Source organism: Nomascus leucogenys, chromosome 13 (genome assembly GCF_006542625.1).
Source record: "Nomascus leucogenys isolate Asia chromosome 13, Asia_NLE_v1, whole genome shotgun sequence".
NCBI lineage: Eukaryota > Metazoa > Chordata > Mammalia > Primates > Hylobatidae > Nomascus > Nomascus leucogenys.
Genome location: NC_044393.1, coordinates 95,443,947 through 95,460,707, shown reverse-complemented (window position 1 = coordinate 95,460,707; position 16,761 = coordinate 95,443,947). Strand labels below are relative to the sequence as shown.

The following is a 16,761-nucleotide window of genomic DNA, read 5'->3' as shown; positions in this document are numbered from 1 at the left end:
CCAGGTCAGGAGATCGAGACCATCCTGGCTAACACGGTGAAACCCTCTCTCTACTAAAAATACAAAAAATTAGCTGGGCGTGGTGGCTGGCGCTTGTAGTTCCAGCTACTCGGGAGGCTGAGGCAAGAGAATGGTGTGAACCTGGGAGGCGGAGTTGCAGTGAGCTGAGATGGGGCCACCACCGCACTCCAGCCTGGGCGACAGAGCGAGACTCCATCTTAAAAAAATAAAATAAAACATAAAATAAAATAGAATAAAAAAATAAAATAAAAATCACTGACCAAATCACAAAGATAAGATAGTCTGTTGCTGAAGTTGCATCATTTGGACGTATCCAACAAACATCCCTAAAACTGGCGCACCTGCATATTTCCTCTCAAGTCCTGATGGCCACGATTTGAAAGCCTAAAACTCATACCTCTCTTCCTAGTTAGTGCTATTTCTTTGGGAATGAAACCAACAAACACAGTTTGGTGTTCGAAATAGCAATATTTGGTTTCCAATTTATCGTTTGAATTGTTGAAATTCAAATACAGAGTTTTGAATTAAAAACCAAAGACATTTTGTGCTTCTTGGAAATACTCTTTAGAAAATTATTTTCCATCATCAATGATTATCTTAAATAATACATAGAGAAGATAGATAAAGATAACTTTGAAAGATTTGGTCAAATGAGTCTTTGCTTTGCTTTATTTAATACTTGATATAAAGAAGTTTGGGAGAAAAGAATGAATCAATTCCCTTGTGAGTTTCTAGTTTTCCAGGAAGTATGGTCATGCTACTAAACAACAACAAAATGAAAGGCAAAATGTCACAATGCCGAATCCTTTATTTGAAAGGGAAGAAAGCATTTAGTGATTGATAATGATCATACAATGGGATATTGTTATTACTGATGCCAGATTGTTCTCATCTCACACTAAACATAGATCCACTTATGGCATATCTAGTAGGCCTCACATACTTTCTATTTTGTGGTTGAGGTTTATTCCTGCTATTCATTTTCTTTCACTTTGTACTGACTTACTGCTTTTTCCCAGGTGTGTTTTGAATATTAAGAGTGTTAGTGACTTTAAAAATACAGCTTCTGTCAGATTCTAGCGTATTGGTGCTGCACATCAGTAGTTTTTTCTTATTTAAATTCTTTTCTGGCATAGAGAATGTTGGTCTCATTGTTCTGTTCAAATCTTTACTGGTTCCCACGTATATAATATTTAGAGTACAGGTTTGTCTTTTTTTTTTTTTTGCCTACCACCCCACATAATACAAATTCAAAACTTAGACTAAATTGATTTGAATTTTGGCTAGGCTTTTAGTGTAGTGAAAAAAAGATATGCTTTTAACAAATACATCATTATATGCAAATATTTAAAATAACTTCTTTTACTTTCAAATTATTTAAAACAGATTAAAAAACATGCAAAGAAATCACAAAGGTATTCTGAATGAAAATCTACTCAATATATGCTTCTCGGAAATGAAACAGAAATGTCTCTTTTTGTGTTCTAAAACACCAGTGGGAAAACTTTGGTTATGCCCTATAACCAACTCAAATATTATTCTAATTTTTCCAAAGGAAAAGTTCCCACAAAGTCAGGGAAGACATATGGAGAACAGAATAGTGAATTATTTTGAAGTCAGAAGACTTCATTTCAAATACTCAAATCCGGTTTCTGTTAGCTGTGACCTTAGGCAAGAATCTAAACTTGGTGAATCTCAGTTTTCTTATTCATCGAACTGAGTTTTGTAACTTCTGAATTTCTTCCTAGGGTTTTGTAAGGATCAGATAAAATAATATGTACATAAAAGCATTTGTTTCTATATTTGTGAGTATCAACTCTGTTCTTGGCACCATCGTAGATGTCAAGTATTCATGGATACTTGATACATAGAGCATGTCTTCAGGTGACACCCACCCAGTCTCTTGGGATCAGAAAAATAAGTCTACAATACAATACTTCATTATAAGTTCTGAGATAGAGATAGAGGAAAAAGCAAAACAAAACAAAAAAAACATGGATGTCTTGAAATGACCAAAAAGAAATACTTTGCCGTCAGTAATGACTTTTGAGGAAGTTGACAACTTAAGTCACTACCAAAGGACAGGAAGCTTAAACATGTTAATGCTGTTAAGACTGATCTATCTAATTAAAAAAAAAAAACCTGGAGACCAACGGGAACTGCTTATAATTTAATACTATTTGAAAGTGAATGTAGGTATGTGGAAGGTTTGGGAATATAAATATGGTGGGGGCAGTGGTAACATCCTTTGCTATTTTGGCCTTCTTGGGACTTGTTTTTGTGGACTGCCAGCCCTTCAACAGTAAAGAAGTCGTCATTTCTGCTGTATTATCTTCTTGTTGGAAGAAATTTAATCATCCCTTTTCTGGGAATTCTATATGACCTATGAGAATGTATGAGCTTATCAAAATATGAGAAGAGCCTCTAGCAGTCCCTATGACTCTCCAGTATTGAGAGATGACAATGTGCTAGCAGCCCTTGCTGGCTCTTGGCGCCTCCTCGGCCTCGGCGTCCACTCTGGCCACACTCCAGGAGCCCTTCAGGCCGCTGCTGTGCTGTGGGGGCCCCTCTCTGGGGCTGGCAGAGGCAAGAGCCCGCTCCCTCTGCTTGCAGGGAGGTGTGGAGGGAGAGGCGCCGGGAGGAGCTGGGACTGCGTGGAGCTCGCCGGCCGCTCGGGTTCCAGGTGGGCGCCGGCTCCGTGGGCCCCGCACTCGGTGGGGCCGGCCGGCGCCTGCTGGGCTTGTTTGGGGAACAAACTCCCTCTGGGCTGCCAGAGTGCCCAGGCTAGGTGCCACAAAGTCCCACGGCCAGTGCCATTGAGAGGTGAAGCCGGCTGGATTTCTGGGTTGGGTAGGGACCTGGAGAACTCTTCCGTCTAGCTAAAGGTTTGTAAATGCACCAATCAGCGCTCTGTGTCTAGCTAATCTGGTGGGGACTTGGAGAACTTTTGTGTCTAGCTAGAGGATTGTAAACGCACCAATCAACACACTGTGTCTAGCTAAAGGTTTGTAAATGCACCAATCAGTGCTCTGTGCCTAGCTAATCTGGTGGGGACTTGGAGAACTTTTGTGTCTACCTAAAGGAGTATAAACGCACCAATCAGCTCTCTGTAAAATGGACCAATCAGCAGGATGTGGGTGCAGCCAGATAAGGGAATAAATGCAGGCCACCCGAGCCAGCAGTGGCACCCCACTCAGGTCCCCTTCCTAGCGGTGGAAGCTTTTTTCTTTCGCTCTTCGCAATACATCTTGCTGCTGCTCACTCTGTGTCTGCGCCGCATTTATGAGCTGTAACACCCACCGCCAAGGTCTGCAGCTTCACTCCTGAAGCCAGCGAGACCACGAACCCACGGACAACTCCAGACGTGCAGCCTTTAAGAGCTGTAACACCGCAAAGGTCTGCAGCTTCATTCCTGAAGTCAGCGAGACCACGAACCCACCAGAAGGAAGAAACTCCAGACACATCTGAACATCTGAAGGAACAAACTCTGGATATACCCTCTTTAAGAACTGTAACCCTCACCACGAGGGTCCGTGGCTTCACTCTTGAAGTCGGTGAGACCAAGAACCCACCAATTCTGGACACAGGACCACAGAAGCCTGTACTCCTCAGAAATATTTGATTTTAACTTCCACCATCTAGAACACTCAGGGAAGAAGAGTAAGGAAGTCAACAACACTTTTCATCACCTTAAGAGTAGATCCTTATAAGACTTATTTGGTGGTCTAAGCAGAGAGTTGAAAACAAAAACAAAACAAACAAAACCCAATTCGTTATCCATCCAAATGTGTATGTGCCAGACACTGGCTAGAGAAAATTATAGAACACGCTTAATTATGCATTATTTATACATATGCTCAGGCACAAACCTTGTAATGCAAAATAATTCATCCTGGAGGCAGAAGAGTCTTTCTGGTTGTGGATGTCTGGTGAGGTGGAGGTTACAGACATATTGCAGACAAGGACCCCCCAGTTCAAACAGATACCATTGTCTTATCAGTTTTAAAGCAGAAGACAGATACAAAGGAAATACATTGCAAAGGTTGCTGAGAATAAAAACCAAGCAAAATAAAAGCAACATGTATTCCTTACCTTGCTAAGAAATCAAAATAGCTAAGGGAAATAAAATAAAATGACCTTTGGGTGAAAACCTGGGGAAGAAATCTTTCTACATTTTGTGTTTACATTTTGATGTTAAAGAGGCAAGAATAATAAAAATAGACTGTCTTAAATGTCATGTTTTATTGTCAGCAATATTCGCGTCAAACATATATCTGAGTTTTAAAGCAAGAGGATGAGTAAACAATGTTGATTGCTCATTCTTGGTGTATAGAAAAGGCAGCTAACAAAGGCTACACTGCTTTGAATTCTTATTAGTGACAATATTTTTAGAATTACTTTTGCAAGGCATGCATATAAAAGAAAGAACAATTCTATATTTCTTAATTCTGAAAGAAAAAAATGTGAAAAAGCCACTAATTTGCTAAGGGTATTAAGACAAGGGTCTATTCATTTTAATAAGTATGACCTAACCAGGTTGCTAACAGAGCCATTATTAGATTAAATCCTCCCAATTGTCTTGGAAATAATTTGGTCTGTTTTTTCTCTTAATAAGTAAAATAAAGGAAAGGGATAAATAGTCACAAAAGCATGGAATTTTCTCTAATCACAGGAGAGTAGATATTGAAAAATACAGTCACTCATTTGGTATAGAGGAATTGTAATTTTCAGGCTTCAAGTATAGTTTTTACATGTGCAGCTTTTTACGGCCTAAACTTGTCTAATGAATGAACTCTGTTCAATGCCGCTCACCAACCAGCTGACGTGAGCTTCCCAAACGGCTACTTGTGGACTTGCCCTATTCTTTCCCGGCCTTCATTTCTTCTTGTAGGCTACACCGCTTCAACTGGGATACAGAATGTATTTCTTATGAGCCAGATACAGTGCTAAGGACTGATAGAATATATTCTGTTACCCAAAACCCAGCACAAGTCGAAAGCCATGTATGTGAAATAATATCTTGAGATAGGAAAGGCATGCTTTATCAGCTCAGCATTATCCTCATGGTCTCTGTTCTACAATATCGGAAGCATTGAAAGAATGTAGATATGAGAGGGCCATTCTCTAATGACTCTGAATATTCATTTTTAAAAATGAGATTTAAATTTCTAGTTTATTTATGATGATGACTGTGTTGCTTGTTATTACTCATCTGCTATTACAGTCTAGATTCCAATTGGCTACAACAGTGACCAAACAATTTGTGAGATAGTTTTTTGGAACAAGAAAAGTATTAGCAAATATTAACTCTTGATTTAACAAATGATTCCTACATATAAGCAATGAGTATTTGAAATTTACAATTAGTAGAATAATACATGCAATAAATAACATTTTATGTATTTGTTCACACATTTAGAAAATATTCTCTGAGAGTCAAACCTGCATAAGCACAGCATGAAAGTGCTTTCAGGCTGTGAAGAATTTTATTTTTAAAATGAATATTTCTGATGGTAGAAATCATTTACAAAAATTCTCCACCTCCTTATTTGAGATGTGAAAAATACTAAAGACTCTCTATGAATAAAGTTAGCATATAGGCTGGGCTCTGTGGCTTATGCCTGTAATCCTAGCACTTTGGGAGGCCAAGGTGGGTAGATCACTTGAGTGCAGGAGTTCGAGACCAGCCTGACAAACATGGCAAAACCCTGTCTGTACAAACATTAAAAAAAAATTAGCAGGGCATAGTCTTAGCTACTCAGGAGGCTGAGATGGGAGGATCACCTGAGCGCAAGGATGTGGAGGCTGTAGTGAGTTCTGATCATGCCACTGCACTCTAGCCTGGGTGACAAACCTTGTCTTAAAAGAAAAAAAAAAAGCAAAGGGATTAAGGAATATTAAATGATTATTCTCATAAACACATTTTACCTATATTCTTGAATGGTTTAGAAAGAAAAATTCAATGTGTAAATATTTGATAAAGCTTTTTGCCTAGATATCCTGACCATTCTCCAGAAATTTCATAGAAATGATATCTACACACAGAGGGAGGTGTGGCCCAGACCAGTAAGAATCTGTAAGAGCCCAGCAAGATCAAGACCAAGGAATTATGATCTTTCTTGGCTACACAACGGGTGTTCAGTGATGACAGGGCCCTAGAGAGTATCCACTCAAAATTTCTCATTATAGAAGTGAGGAATTTTGACAATTGAACATAAGTAGGAAGTGGCCCAAGATGTCTCCTATGGGTAACGAAAAATCTAGATCCATATCAACAATCTTAGAAAGGTATATCTATTCTTCACATCTTCTTAATTTTTTTTTGTTTAAATACATTTCTTTGCTAGTTCAGATACGGTTATCCCATCCCATATGTCCTAAACTTTATAGGGCCAGTACCAAATAGGATAGTTTTCAGTATTGTGTTTAAAGTAAAATTACCAAACATATTATAATAATGAATTATTCGCAAACTTCCCCCTCTTTTAGACAATCAGCTATTAATGTTGTGATCTAAAGAGAGTGTTAGAAAATTAATATTCCAGAGCCATTTCAAAGGCGGCAGCAGGGATCAATGTGATAGCATTGACGTTAAGCCAGTACATGATTTTCTCAATGGCAAATATTAAGATATATAGAATTTGGTATACAAATGGGAAAATAGCAACTTCCTAAAAATAATTAACAAAAAAATTCTTCATCTCAAAAGTCCAAAATTGAAAAACTCTTTTATCTTTATTCCCCTTTCTCTAATTAAGTCTAGTTCATTCTGTTAAACTAAAAATCACCAGACTTATTATCAAAGAACTTTTATAATCAGTATTTTCAGAAACACAGTAGTGAACCCATGGGAGATACAACTATATTTCTAAGCACATTAAAGAAACCCCATTTAAAGCCCTTGATGTGCACAGTGTTTAGTTAAATTTTATAAAAACAAATCCCAAAGTGGAAATGTATTCTGCTGGCCGCAAAGATGTTCTGTGATAAAGAGGATCTGTGATTCTCCAAAAGAAGATCCCAGAGCACAAAATCTGTCCAGTCTGATTTGATTATGGAATCTTGTGCGTATATACGTGTGTTCACCACACATATTAACAGCATGCACTTTGGGACACATTGCTCTATGGAAATTGCAACAAAACCTAGAACAGATTTCTATAAAGAAAATAAAAACAAGATGTTGAAATACCAACATTATACAATTTAGTGTAATGGTTGAAAGATAACAATACTATTTTAAAATTTAAAAAGGCATGTCCAAACAAAATATGAGTCATTGCCTGGTGAGTAAGCTTTCAACATTCTATCATTTATAACAAGTGTCAATGATACAAATATTCCATGTATTACACATTTAATTTTATAAAACTCCCAGTCAAGCCAAAATTTCGGTTTATCTTTGAGAATTAAGTAAAAAAGAATACATTAAAATTCACAATACCAGTTAGATGGAAACTCTCATTCAATTCGGGAGGTGGATATAAAAACTGTGAGGTCTTTAGAAGAAATCTTTGAAAAGTTGTATTTACAAGATAGAATATATAGGGCTAAGGAAAACAAAAGGTGATAGATTTTATTCACCCAAATGTCCAGAACAATTTTTTATCTGAGGCTTATAATAACTACATGTTAGTTTCTAGGAGATATATAGATTCTAAGAGATCAAATTCAAATGACGTTAAGATAATAAGAACAAAACAACACTTAAAAATCACTGCCATAATCTCTTTCATTTAAATTGAAAGAAGTTTGAGCTGAAAAGTCCTGCAGAATATTTAAGTTACTGTAAGTGTTAATATCCCAAAAATATTGAAAGTTTTAAAAATGTTATTTTAGTAATTTTTAAATTATTATGATAATATTTTGTCTTAGATGATAATGGGAGAAAACACACATACATTGCCAAATACACAAATTCGAACAATAAATTTTTAAGGAGGCATCGTCTTTGTAATTACAAAGGTATTTAATTCAATCCTTGTTTTAAAATGTTGGTATCTATAGTGTTGTTCTTAGAAGGTGGAAGTAACTTATGGAAAAGAGACTAATATTTCAATGCAACATAGTCTGTAGCTCTGCTAAACAGTATAACCGATTTTATTTTAAACTACAAGTAGAGGGACCATACTTCCAGGATTACCCTGGTGTAACTGTTAATGATACTCTCTTTCACTGTCAAAAGTTCCTGACTCAGATGACAAATTATTCCATATTATATCTTTTATCATTATTATATCCTGGTTCAGATATAGTAATCATAGAAATCAGGAAACCAAGATGCAATACGTTTAAATAATTGACTAATCCCATACTTGTCCTTGGTCAGCTCAGTACTAGAACTTAGTTATGCATGAAGACAAGCCACTCTCCTTTTACTGCTCAGCACTGCCTCAGAGCCGACAAAATCAGCAGGTGTTTCCAGGAGAGTCATTTGAAGATGAAGAAGTATGACCAGCTAAAATAAGAATGTCAAATATCCTGAAATGCCCCATTAGAAAACCAGTTCTTTGAAATTTTCTGCTCCCAAGGTTGTGCTTTTAAAAGGCAAATAGTCCTGAGAGGTATCACTTCACCGATTACTTCATACTTATGTAATAATGAATTATCTGTGAGTGAGAAAAGGAGAAAATTTTAAAAAGTACTACATGGTAAAGGCTGGCAAAGGGAAAGAGGAATAATATTGGAATGGAAGCTGCAAAAATAGGGCAGAATCTCATCAATTGGGAACTTTAGTCTACTTCATAATTTAAGCCTTGATGTTATATTCTAAGAGTAAAGCTTCCTAATTAAGGTTAAGAATACTGCCTACTGTGGCTGATTCCGGCTGTCATGAGTGGGCCATACGTTAACAAAGGGTCTAGAGACAGCAGAAGAGTACCAGCAGGAGGCGCTAGGTCACACAGACAGACAATGCCTTCATGGACGCGCTGTAGTTCCGTTCCCAGTTTATAGTATATCAGCTGCAGTTCTAGATTTAATTAGCTGTGACAGATCCTTCTAATATTTAAAGGCAAAAAGAGGAGAGCAAAGAAAAAGCAGAGGGAAAGAAGGTGTTTTATAAATGCAACTCAGAGACAAGAGAATTGAGAATGGAAAAAAGGGAAAAATTTTCTTTCTAGGAGTAGCAGGAATAATAGAATTCTCAAGAGTAGAGTAAGCTTTTACTGTTTGCTGAACCGCCTGGGAGCCTGTAAGAGGCAGCCCAGCATGCTTCTGGAGGTGGACATGTGTATGCAAGTGTGAGCTAGGGAAGAGGTTGGCGTCATGCTAATCACTAGAACATCCTCTTGGCCAACAGGAAGTGGAAAATGACACCAGCCTACAGTGATTATCTGAGCAAGCTGTGGCATCAAGGCATGGTGGCAATTATGAACTTCAGTGGTGTCTTTTGTGTCTTTTATGTTGATTTTTTAAAATTAGACTGGAAACTATGGCTTTAGTGATTTTTTTTTTTAACTCTAAGTTCTGGAATACATGTGCAGAATGTGTAGGTTTGTCACATAGGTACACATGTGCCACGGTGGTTTGCTGCACCCTATCAACCTGTCATCTAGGGTTTTTTTTTTTTTTTTTTTTTTTTTTTTTTTTTTTTTTTTGAGATGGAGTCTCACTCTGTCACCCAGGCTGGAGTGCAGTGGCGCGATCTCGGATCACTGCAAGCTCTGTCTCCCGGGTTCACGCCATTCTCCTGTCTCAGCCTCCCGAGTAGCTGGGACTACAGGCGCCTGCCACCACGTCCAGCTAACTTTTTGTATTTTTAGTAGAGATGGGAGTTCACCGTGTTAGCCAGGATGATCTCGATCTCTTGACCTCGTGATCCACCCGCCTCGGCCTCCCGAAGTGCTGGGATTACAGGCGTGAGCCACCGCGCCTGGCCCTGTCATCTAGGTTTTAAGCCCCACATGCACTAGGTATTTCTCCTAATGCTGTCCTTCTCCTTGTCCTCCACCCCACGAAAGGCCACTGTGTGTGATGTTCCCCTCCCTGTGTCCATGTGTTCTCATTGTTCAGCTCCCACTTATAAGTGAGAACATGCAGTGTTGGTTTTCTGTTTCTGTGTTAGTTTGTTGAGAATGATGGCTCCCAGCTTCATCCATGTCCCTGCAAAGGACATGAACTCATTCTTTTCTATAGCTGCATAGTGTTCCATGGTGTATATGTCCCACATTTTCTTTATCCAGTCCATCATTGGTGGGCATTTGGGTTGGATTGTGGCCAACAAACATATGAAAAGGAAGCTCATCATCACTGGTCATTAGAGAAATGCCAATCAAACCACAATGAGATTCTATTTCACACCATTTAGAATGGTGATCATTAAAAAGTCAGGAAACCGGCCGGGCACAGTGACTCACGCCTGTAATCCCAGGACTTTGGGAGGCCGAGGTGGGTGGATCACAAGGTCAGGAGATTGAGACTATCCTGGCTAACACAGTGAAACCCCGTCTCCACTAAAAATACAAAAAAAAAAAAAAAATTAGCTGGGCGTGGTGGCGGGCGCCTGTAGTCCCAGCTACTCGGCAGGCTGAGGGGCAGGGAGAATGGCATGAACCCGGGAGGCAGAGCTTGCAGTGAGCCAAGATCGCGCCACTGCACTCCAGCCTGGGCGACGGAGAGAGACTCCATCTCAAAAAAAAAAAAAAAAAGGTCAGGAAACAACAGATGCTGGCGAGGATGTGGAGAAATAGGAACGCTTTTACACTGTTGGTAGGAGTGTAAATTCATTCAACCATTGTGGAAGACAGTGTGGTAATTCCTCAAGGATCTAGAACCAGAAATACCATTTGACCCAGCAATCCCATTACTGGGTACATACCCAAAGGATTATAAATCATTCTAGTATAAAGTGGTGTCTTTTAAGGAAAGGTAAGGACTGTGGTTCTCTTTAAGATACACATAGGGACTTCAAGAGATCTATTCTATATTCTCTCCAACATCTGTTATTCACATGCTCCTTTGATAAGTGATTATTAATTATGTGGTCTGCAAGTGCGATGTGTTTTCCCTGCTGAAGGAAATAGAGGAAAACTAATGTGAAAACAACATCGCCACCACAACCTTCTGCCCTCTGGTGTGATAGAGAAGATGAGGCATTCTTAAAATGCGAGAAATTACTCAGGGAAAATACATAGGAGGAAACATCTTTGAGGAGGCAACAAACAAGATTCTCAGAAGCATCTACTAAGTAAAAATCAGTGGCAGGAAGGTGAAAAGAAAGAAAATTATTCAGGATCTACATTTGTTGGGAAATACTGAGATTGCATGATTGGGTTTCTCTGGCTATATACGCATAAATAAATCGAACTTGACTCAAACCTTCAAACTCATTTTAGGTACCATCATTGGGCTAATTCAAAAAGGCAGCACTGATATTACCTCATCTGGTGTAATCACATATAAAGAGTGTCGGGTTCCAGCAGAAGACATGGATTTGTGTCCCGCTCCCTGTGCCACTGTTCCCTAGCTATGCTACTTTAGAACCTAATGATGTATTTGGGGGTTTCTATATGTATTATTTGAATTTGTAAAACGGGGATAATAACTAGTTTTTGTTTGTGTTTTTCTTTAAAACCAAAAGTCCTTCAGTAACTAGGAAGAAAAACTTACTTTAATGAGCTCAGACAGGGGGAGGTGACCATTATAACCGGAATGATACATCTCAGAGACTCAAGCTGAAGTTCAGTCACAGGTTAAGCAAGCTGGAAACAGGGGCCTGAAAGAGGCTGTGAGTGAAACCAGAGCTTGATTCATCCTTCTCTGTGCAGGTACCCTGGCCTCATGCCTTCCCTTCTTCCCCAGCAACTGCTCTCCTCTTCTCTCTAGTTTACACATAGCCTGTTATGGTTTCCCCAGTAGTCCCCTGGGTTCCCAGAACGATGTCACGTAACAAAGCAGAGAGATTCTAATAGCATCCATTGAGATCAGGTGCTCTCACTAAGCCTCTGTGGTAGTGGAGGGAGACCTGGGCCACGTGGTGGATGGCTGTCCCTCTGGCAGAAGAAAAGGGCTGATTTCTACAAAAGGCATATGAAGTACAAGGTTGAAAGTTTGGCAGAAGAATTGATTGGCATCTCTAACTGACCATTCTTTCTAACCAGGTTGTTATGAAGATTGAGAAACCATTAGAGCACAGATGAAAGCAGTTTATAATCTGTAAAATTCTATGTTAAAAATAAGGTAAGGGATATGCTGTTTCAAACTTTCAAAGGTTTTGTATCTGTGCTAACTTTGGAAAGAGTAACACATCTAAGTGCAATTAACTCAGAATGACACAAGACTGGGAAGTCTTCAATGGATTAAAAATGTGGGGATAAATCAGAACACAGATCACAGGAATAAGGTGTTGATAACGAAACAACAACAGCACCAACAAACTAAAAGCAGTGAGCTCCAAAAGACATGTCAGAATTACACGTGGATTTTTCATTTAAATGTCACATTTCCTCCATGCTTTGCCATGTACTGGTCCCTGACATCGAGATTATAGCAGATGGATTTGTATTGTGTAGACCCATAAACTAAATTCAATTTCATAAATATGTGACAATCTTTCATTTGAATATTTGCATTTATATGGTGCTTTCCTATGTATTTATAAACTTTCTCTCCAAAATGTATTTTAGGAATATCATTTAAGTAAATAATAAAACTTGAAGCCAGTGTTTATCAACATAATGCTCAACTGAATTTGTTCTTTTCTGCATTTGTATAATTAGTAGGTTACATTCTTGTATTTTTCTGTTAGTATATGATCTTCTCACTTTCAAATGCTTATATAGTGTCTGTATCAGATGACTCTTGCCACTTGTAAATTAAGAAAATGTATCTCCAACATTCCTGGATTCTGTAAGGTTCATATTTTTTTTCTGCTTGGAATTCTCTGTCTTCTTTATATCTTCCAGATATATAACATCATGCTATACTTAAAAAAAAATCTTTTCTCTCAATGCAAGCTATTAGCCACTTATATGTTATCAAGAATTTCACCCTACATGGCTCTTCTCCCAAGGGCATTTGCATATACATTTTAGAGTGAAAGAAAATATTTTGTTGTCCAACCTGGCCAACATGGCAAAACCCCATCTCCATTAAAAATACAAAAATCAGCCGGGCATGGTGGGCACTCTCCTATAATCCCGGCTACTTGGGTGGCTGAGGCAGGAGAATCACTTGAACCCAGGAGGTGGAGCTTGTAGTGAGCTGAGATCATGCCACTGCACTCCAGCCCAGGCAACAGAGCAAGACCCTGTCTTTAAAAAAAAAAAAAAAAAAAAAGTTTTGTATTATAACAACTATGTATGACTTTTTGTTTTTCCTTGGAGAGGATATAACCTTCCTTTCTCATGCTAGTTCCCTTGACCCACACTTACGTGGCCAACAAGGGAGAAGCCCTACACGTATGTGTCTTGCTGTACCTGCAGGGGCAGAGCAGCATAAAGGGTGAAGATATAGCTTAGTTACCTCACCATCCGTAAAAATTAGGGAGCAAAAATGAGAGGGTTGGGGAGGGCAAGTTATATGTCATTATGGACAGCATAAGGCTGATAAGCAAAGCAGTCTTTAGGAGCCAAAAAGTACGTAGCTGCACCTCCCCACATAACAAATTATAAATGGGCTACAGTGAAGTGTAAATCTATATCTACAGGACAGAGAACACTTTCTTTCCCAACATGATAATTTCACCCTAATGTATGACAATCCAGTATATCAATAGTCAAAAAGAGATGAACTTCGGGTCACACAGTTAAGAAACCGTAACTTTTGTTTTATAGTTTTTTGCTTTTGAAACATCTGTCTTTCTGGAAATGCATTCTATTTCTCTCTATCTGCCTACCTACCTACCTATCAATCATCTAGGTAGATATAAATACATATTCTACAAACTACAGACAAAACTACTGTAAGGAAAGACACTCCTCAAATCCCAGTGTCCAAGTTAAAAAATATATTAACAGTTTGGAAGCTTAATATCAGATATCTGACTCTCTATATGAGTAGATAAACACATAAGTAGCTCTAAATGATGTAAAGCAGTATCTTGTATTATGTTAAAACAAAGAAAAAATAATTTAACTTTTCTAGAATTAAATGAGAACAAAAAACCTATATTTTTTTTTGTAAAAGATGTTAATTCCCATAAAAAAATCAAAGGCAGAATAAATTTGTACCTAAAATTTCAGAATCTGGTAGCCTGCTGCTCTGAAAGGTTAGAAAGAAAAAATACCCACATCTCTCTAATTCCCATAATTGACACTTTTAAATTTCTGTGCCTATAACATTTATACTCTCTCCTACAACTATAGCTCCTACATTGTTTAGTCGAGGTCTTATATGGAAATGGGTTCCGTGCTTCACACCACTCATGTGGCCACAATTTCTTTATTGTGCACTTTCAATTTTCTCATTGGTGACTAGATTGTCTCGTTTGTATTCCTGAAGTGCTGTTTGCATGATAGAACCTGACTTGCCCAAATTTACTGAGCAAACCATCTTATTTAGTCACATTTTCACTCAAAACTTGTGAAAGTAACATTTTCTGACTCTGCTTCCATTCCTCACAGGTGCTTTATGTCTCTCAGTATTATTGCACTTCTTTTAGGGAACAGTCCATTCTCTTGGGACCTAGAATAATATGGCATCTCTTTTTCATATTTTGTCCTAGATCTCCTAGTACTGGGAAGATCTGTATCATAATTACCATTTGGGTATGGCCAGTCCCTTGTTTCATGTTTTTCTGTCTATATTCATTTTTTTATAGTTGTTTCCAATGACTTTTATGAGAGAGAAATAAATTAAAATTTATATTACTTCAGCATCATTATGCAGAATTTTTGATAACTTATAGTGACTCAACAACTCTCTCATGTCCATAGCCTGATGAATATCAGGTTATGAAAATGAGCTAATTTATACTAATATTACATTAAAACTGCATTTTTGTTATGTTCCTCTACCTTTGCTTGTGTATCACTCTTTCACCAAGTCTTTTTACTGACTGAGACCTATTCATACTTCTGTGAATACCTTATATATTATTCTGTATACACTAGGCTAGCTTTTTCCTATCTATTTTCTTCTCTTTTTTGGTCTTTCTAAATCTGACATGCCTTTCTTTTCTGATACAATATTTTTTCTTCCTATCTTTTTTTTTTCTTCTTCTTCTTGTTCTTCTTTTGGGTTTCCTCCTGCTTTCTTTTTTCATCTTTGTTTTTTTCCTTCCTTCCTTCCTTCCTTCCTTCCTTCCTTCCTTCCTTCCTTCCTTCCTTCCTTTCCTTCCCTCCCTCCCTCCCTCTCTCTCTCCCTTCCTCCCTTCTTCCTTTCCTTTCCTTTCCTTCCTTCCTCCCTCCCTCTCTCCCTCCCTCCCTTCCTCCCTTCCTCTCCCTCCCTTCCTCCTTCCCTCCCTTCTTCCCTTTCTTGCTTCCTCCTATATTCATTCCCTTTTATGTTTTTTCTTTCTAAATTGGTTGGTTCTAGATTGTTTTATGATTTCACATTTCTTATTTTCCTTTAGCTTTATTAAGGTACAGTCACAAAAAATTTATATATTTATAGTATACAACATGGTGTTTTGATATATGTATTGTGAAATAATTAACTCAAGATAATTAACATATCCATCACAACACAGTTATTTTTTGTAAATGGTGAGACCACTTAAAAGCTGTTACTTGAGCGATTTTCAAGCATGCAACATATTACTAACTATAGTCATCATGCTACACAATAGATACCCAAAACTTATTCATCTTGTCTAACTAAAACTTTACGTCTTTTAACAGACATCTCAATTTTTTCTCCCTCTCCACCGAAGCCCCTGTCAACCACCATTCCTGTTTGACTGAATTAAACATCACAGTCTTTGTTTGTTGATTCATATTTATCTAAGATAATATTGTGTCTTTCCTTTTTAAGTTGCCATTCGCTGATATTTGTACCAGTGTTCCTTTGAAGCCAAAGAGTTTTTTGCCTCTGTCCTTAATTATATTCTTTTACTCTCGGTGAATTGCTAGAAAATTTGAAACTGCCATTTACTAACAAATACCATGATTTAAGGTCAAGAACTCAAGTTGTAGTTGCATACATCTAACTATTTTTTACACAGATTTTATAATAGAGCTACATTCTGGGTACTGGAGGAGAAATTACAAGGGGCATTTTTTACTAACGTTTTACCTTAATATACAGTAAATACAAAGTGCTCTTTTAAATACACTGTACGCATTTTGGGAGTCAATTCTTTTTTACATTTTGACTCTAAATGTTTATGCCATTTTGACTTTATTATCCCAGGCAACTTCAAAATGTCTTCCTTTTTGATGTACTATCTCTCACTTCCAGCCTGAGTTTTCCTATGTTATTCCAATGTGGAGATTACATGAGAGGTTAATGGCATCTATGGATCTTTTAATAGAAGTGGCAAGAGTGATTTCTGGTGTCTGCCAACATCTGTTGTGTGATTTTATATATATATATATACACACACACACACATAAAAATATACATATATACACACATATATATGGCTATAAATATAACATGTTCTTATTTAACGTGTTTATTGATAAACAAATCAAAATTTGGCTTACCTCCTCTCTTGTTTATCTTGGCATAGCCGGGAGAATAGCTACCAGACATGGAGGAGGAGCTGCTGAAAGCCACATGGGGGAGTCCAGAGACGAGTGGCTCATCACATTTTTCTGAAAACAAAAGACAGAGAGGGAGAGAGACACTCAATAA

At 37.8% G+C, this 16,761-nt stretch overlaps 1 protein-coding gene across 2 annotated transcripts in view; it reads right to left on the bottom strand.

Annotated features, from left to right (window-relative positions):
- Positions 1–16,761, bottom strand: part of CNTNAP2 (contactin associated protein like 2) — a 2,305,108-nt gene that overhangs the window by 1,620,472 nt on the left and 667,875 nt on the right. The window contains exon 2 of one of the 2 annotated variants that reach the window (XM_030826021.1): positions 16,611–16,721. The exons of the other annotated variant lie outside the window; for it this stretch is intronic. Coding sequence (XP_030681881.1) covers positions 16,611–16,721 — 111 coding nt within the window. The remainder of the gene's footprint in view (positions 1–16,610; positions 16,722–16,761) is intronic. 2 annotated transcript variants of the gene reach the window in all.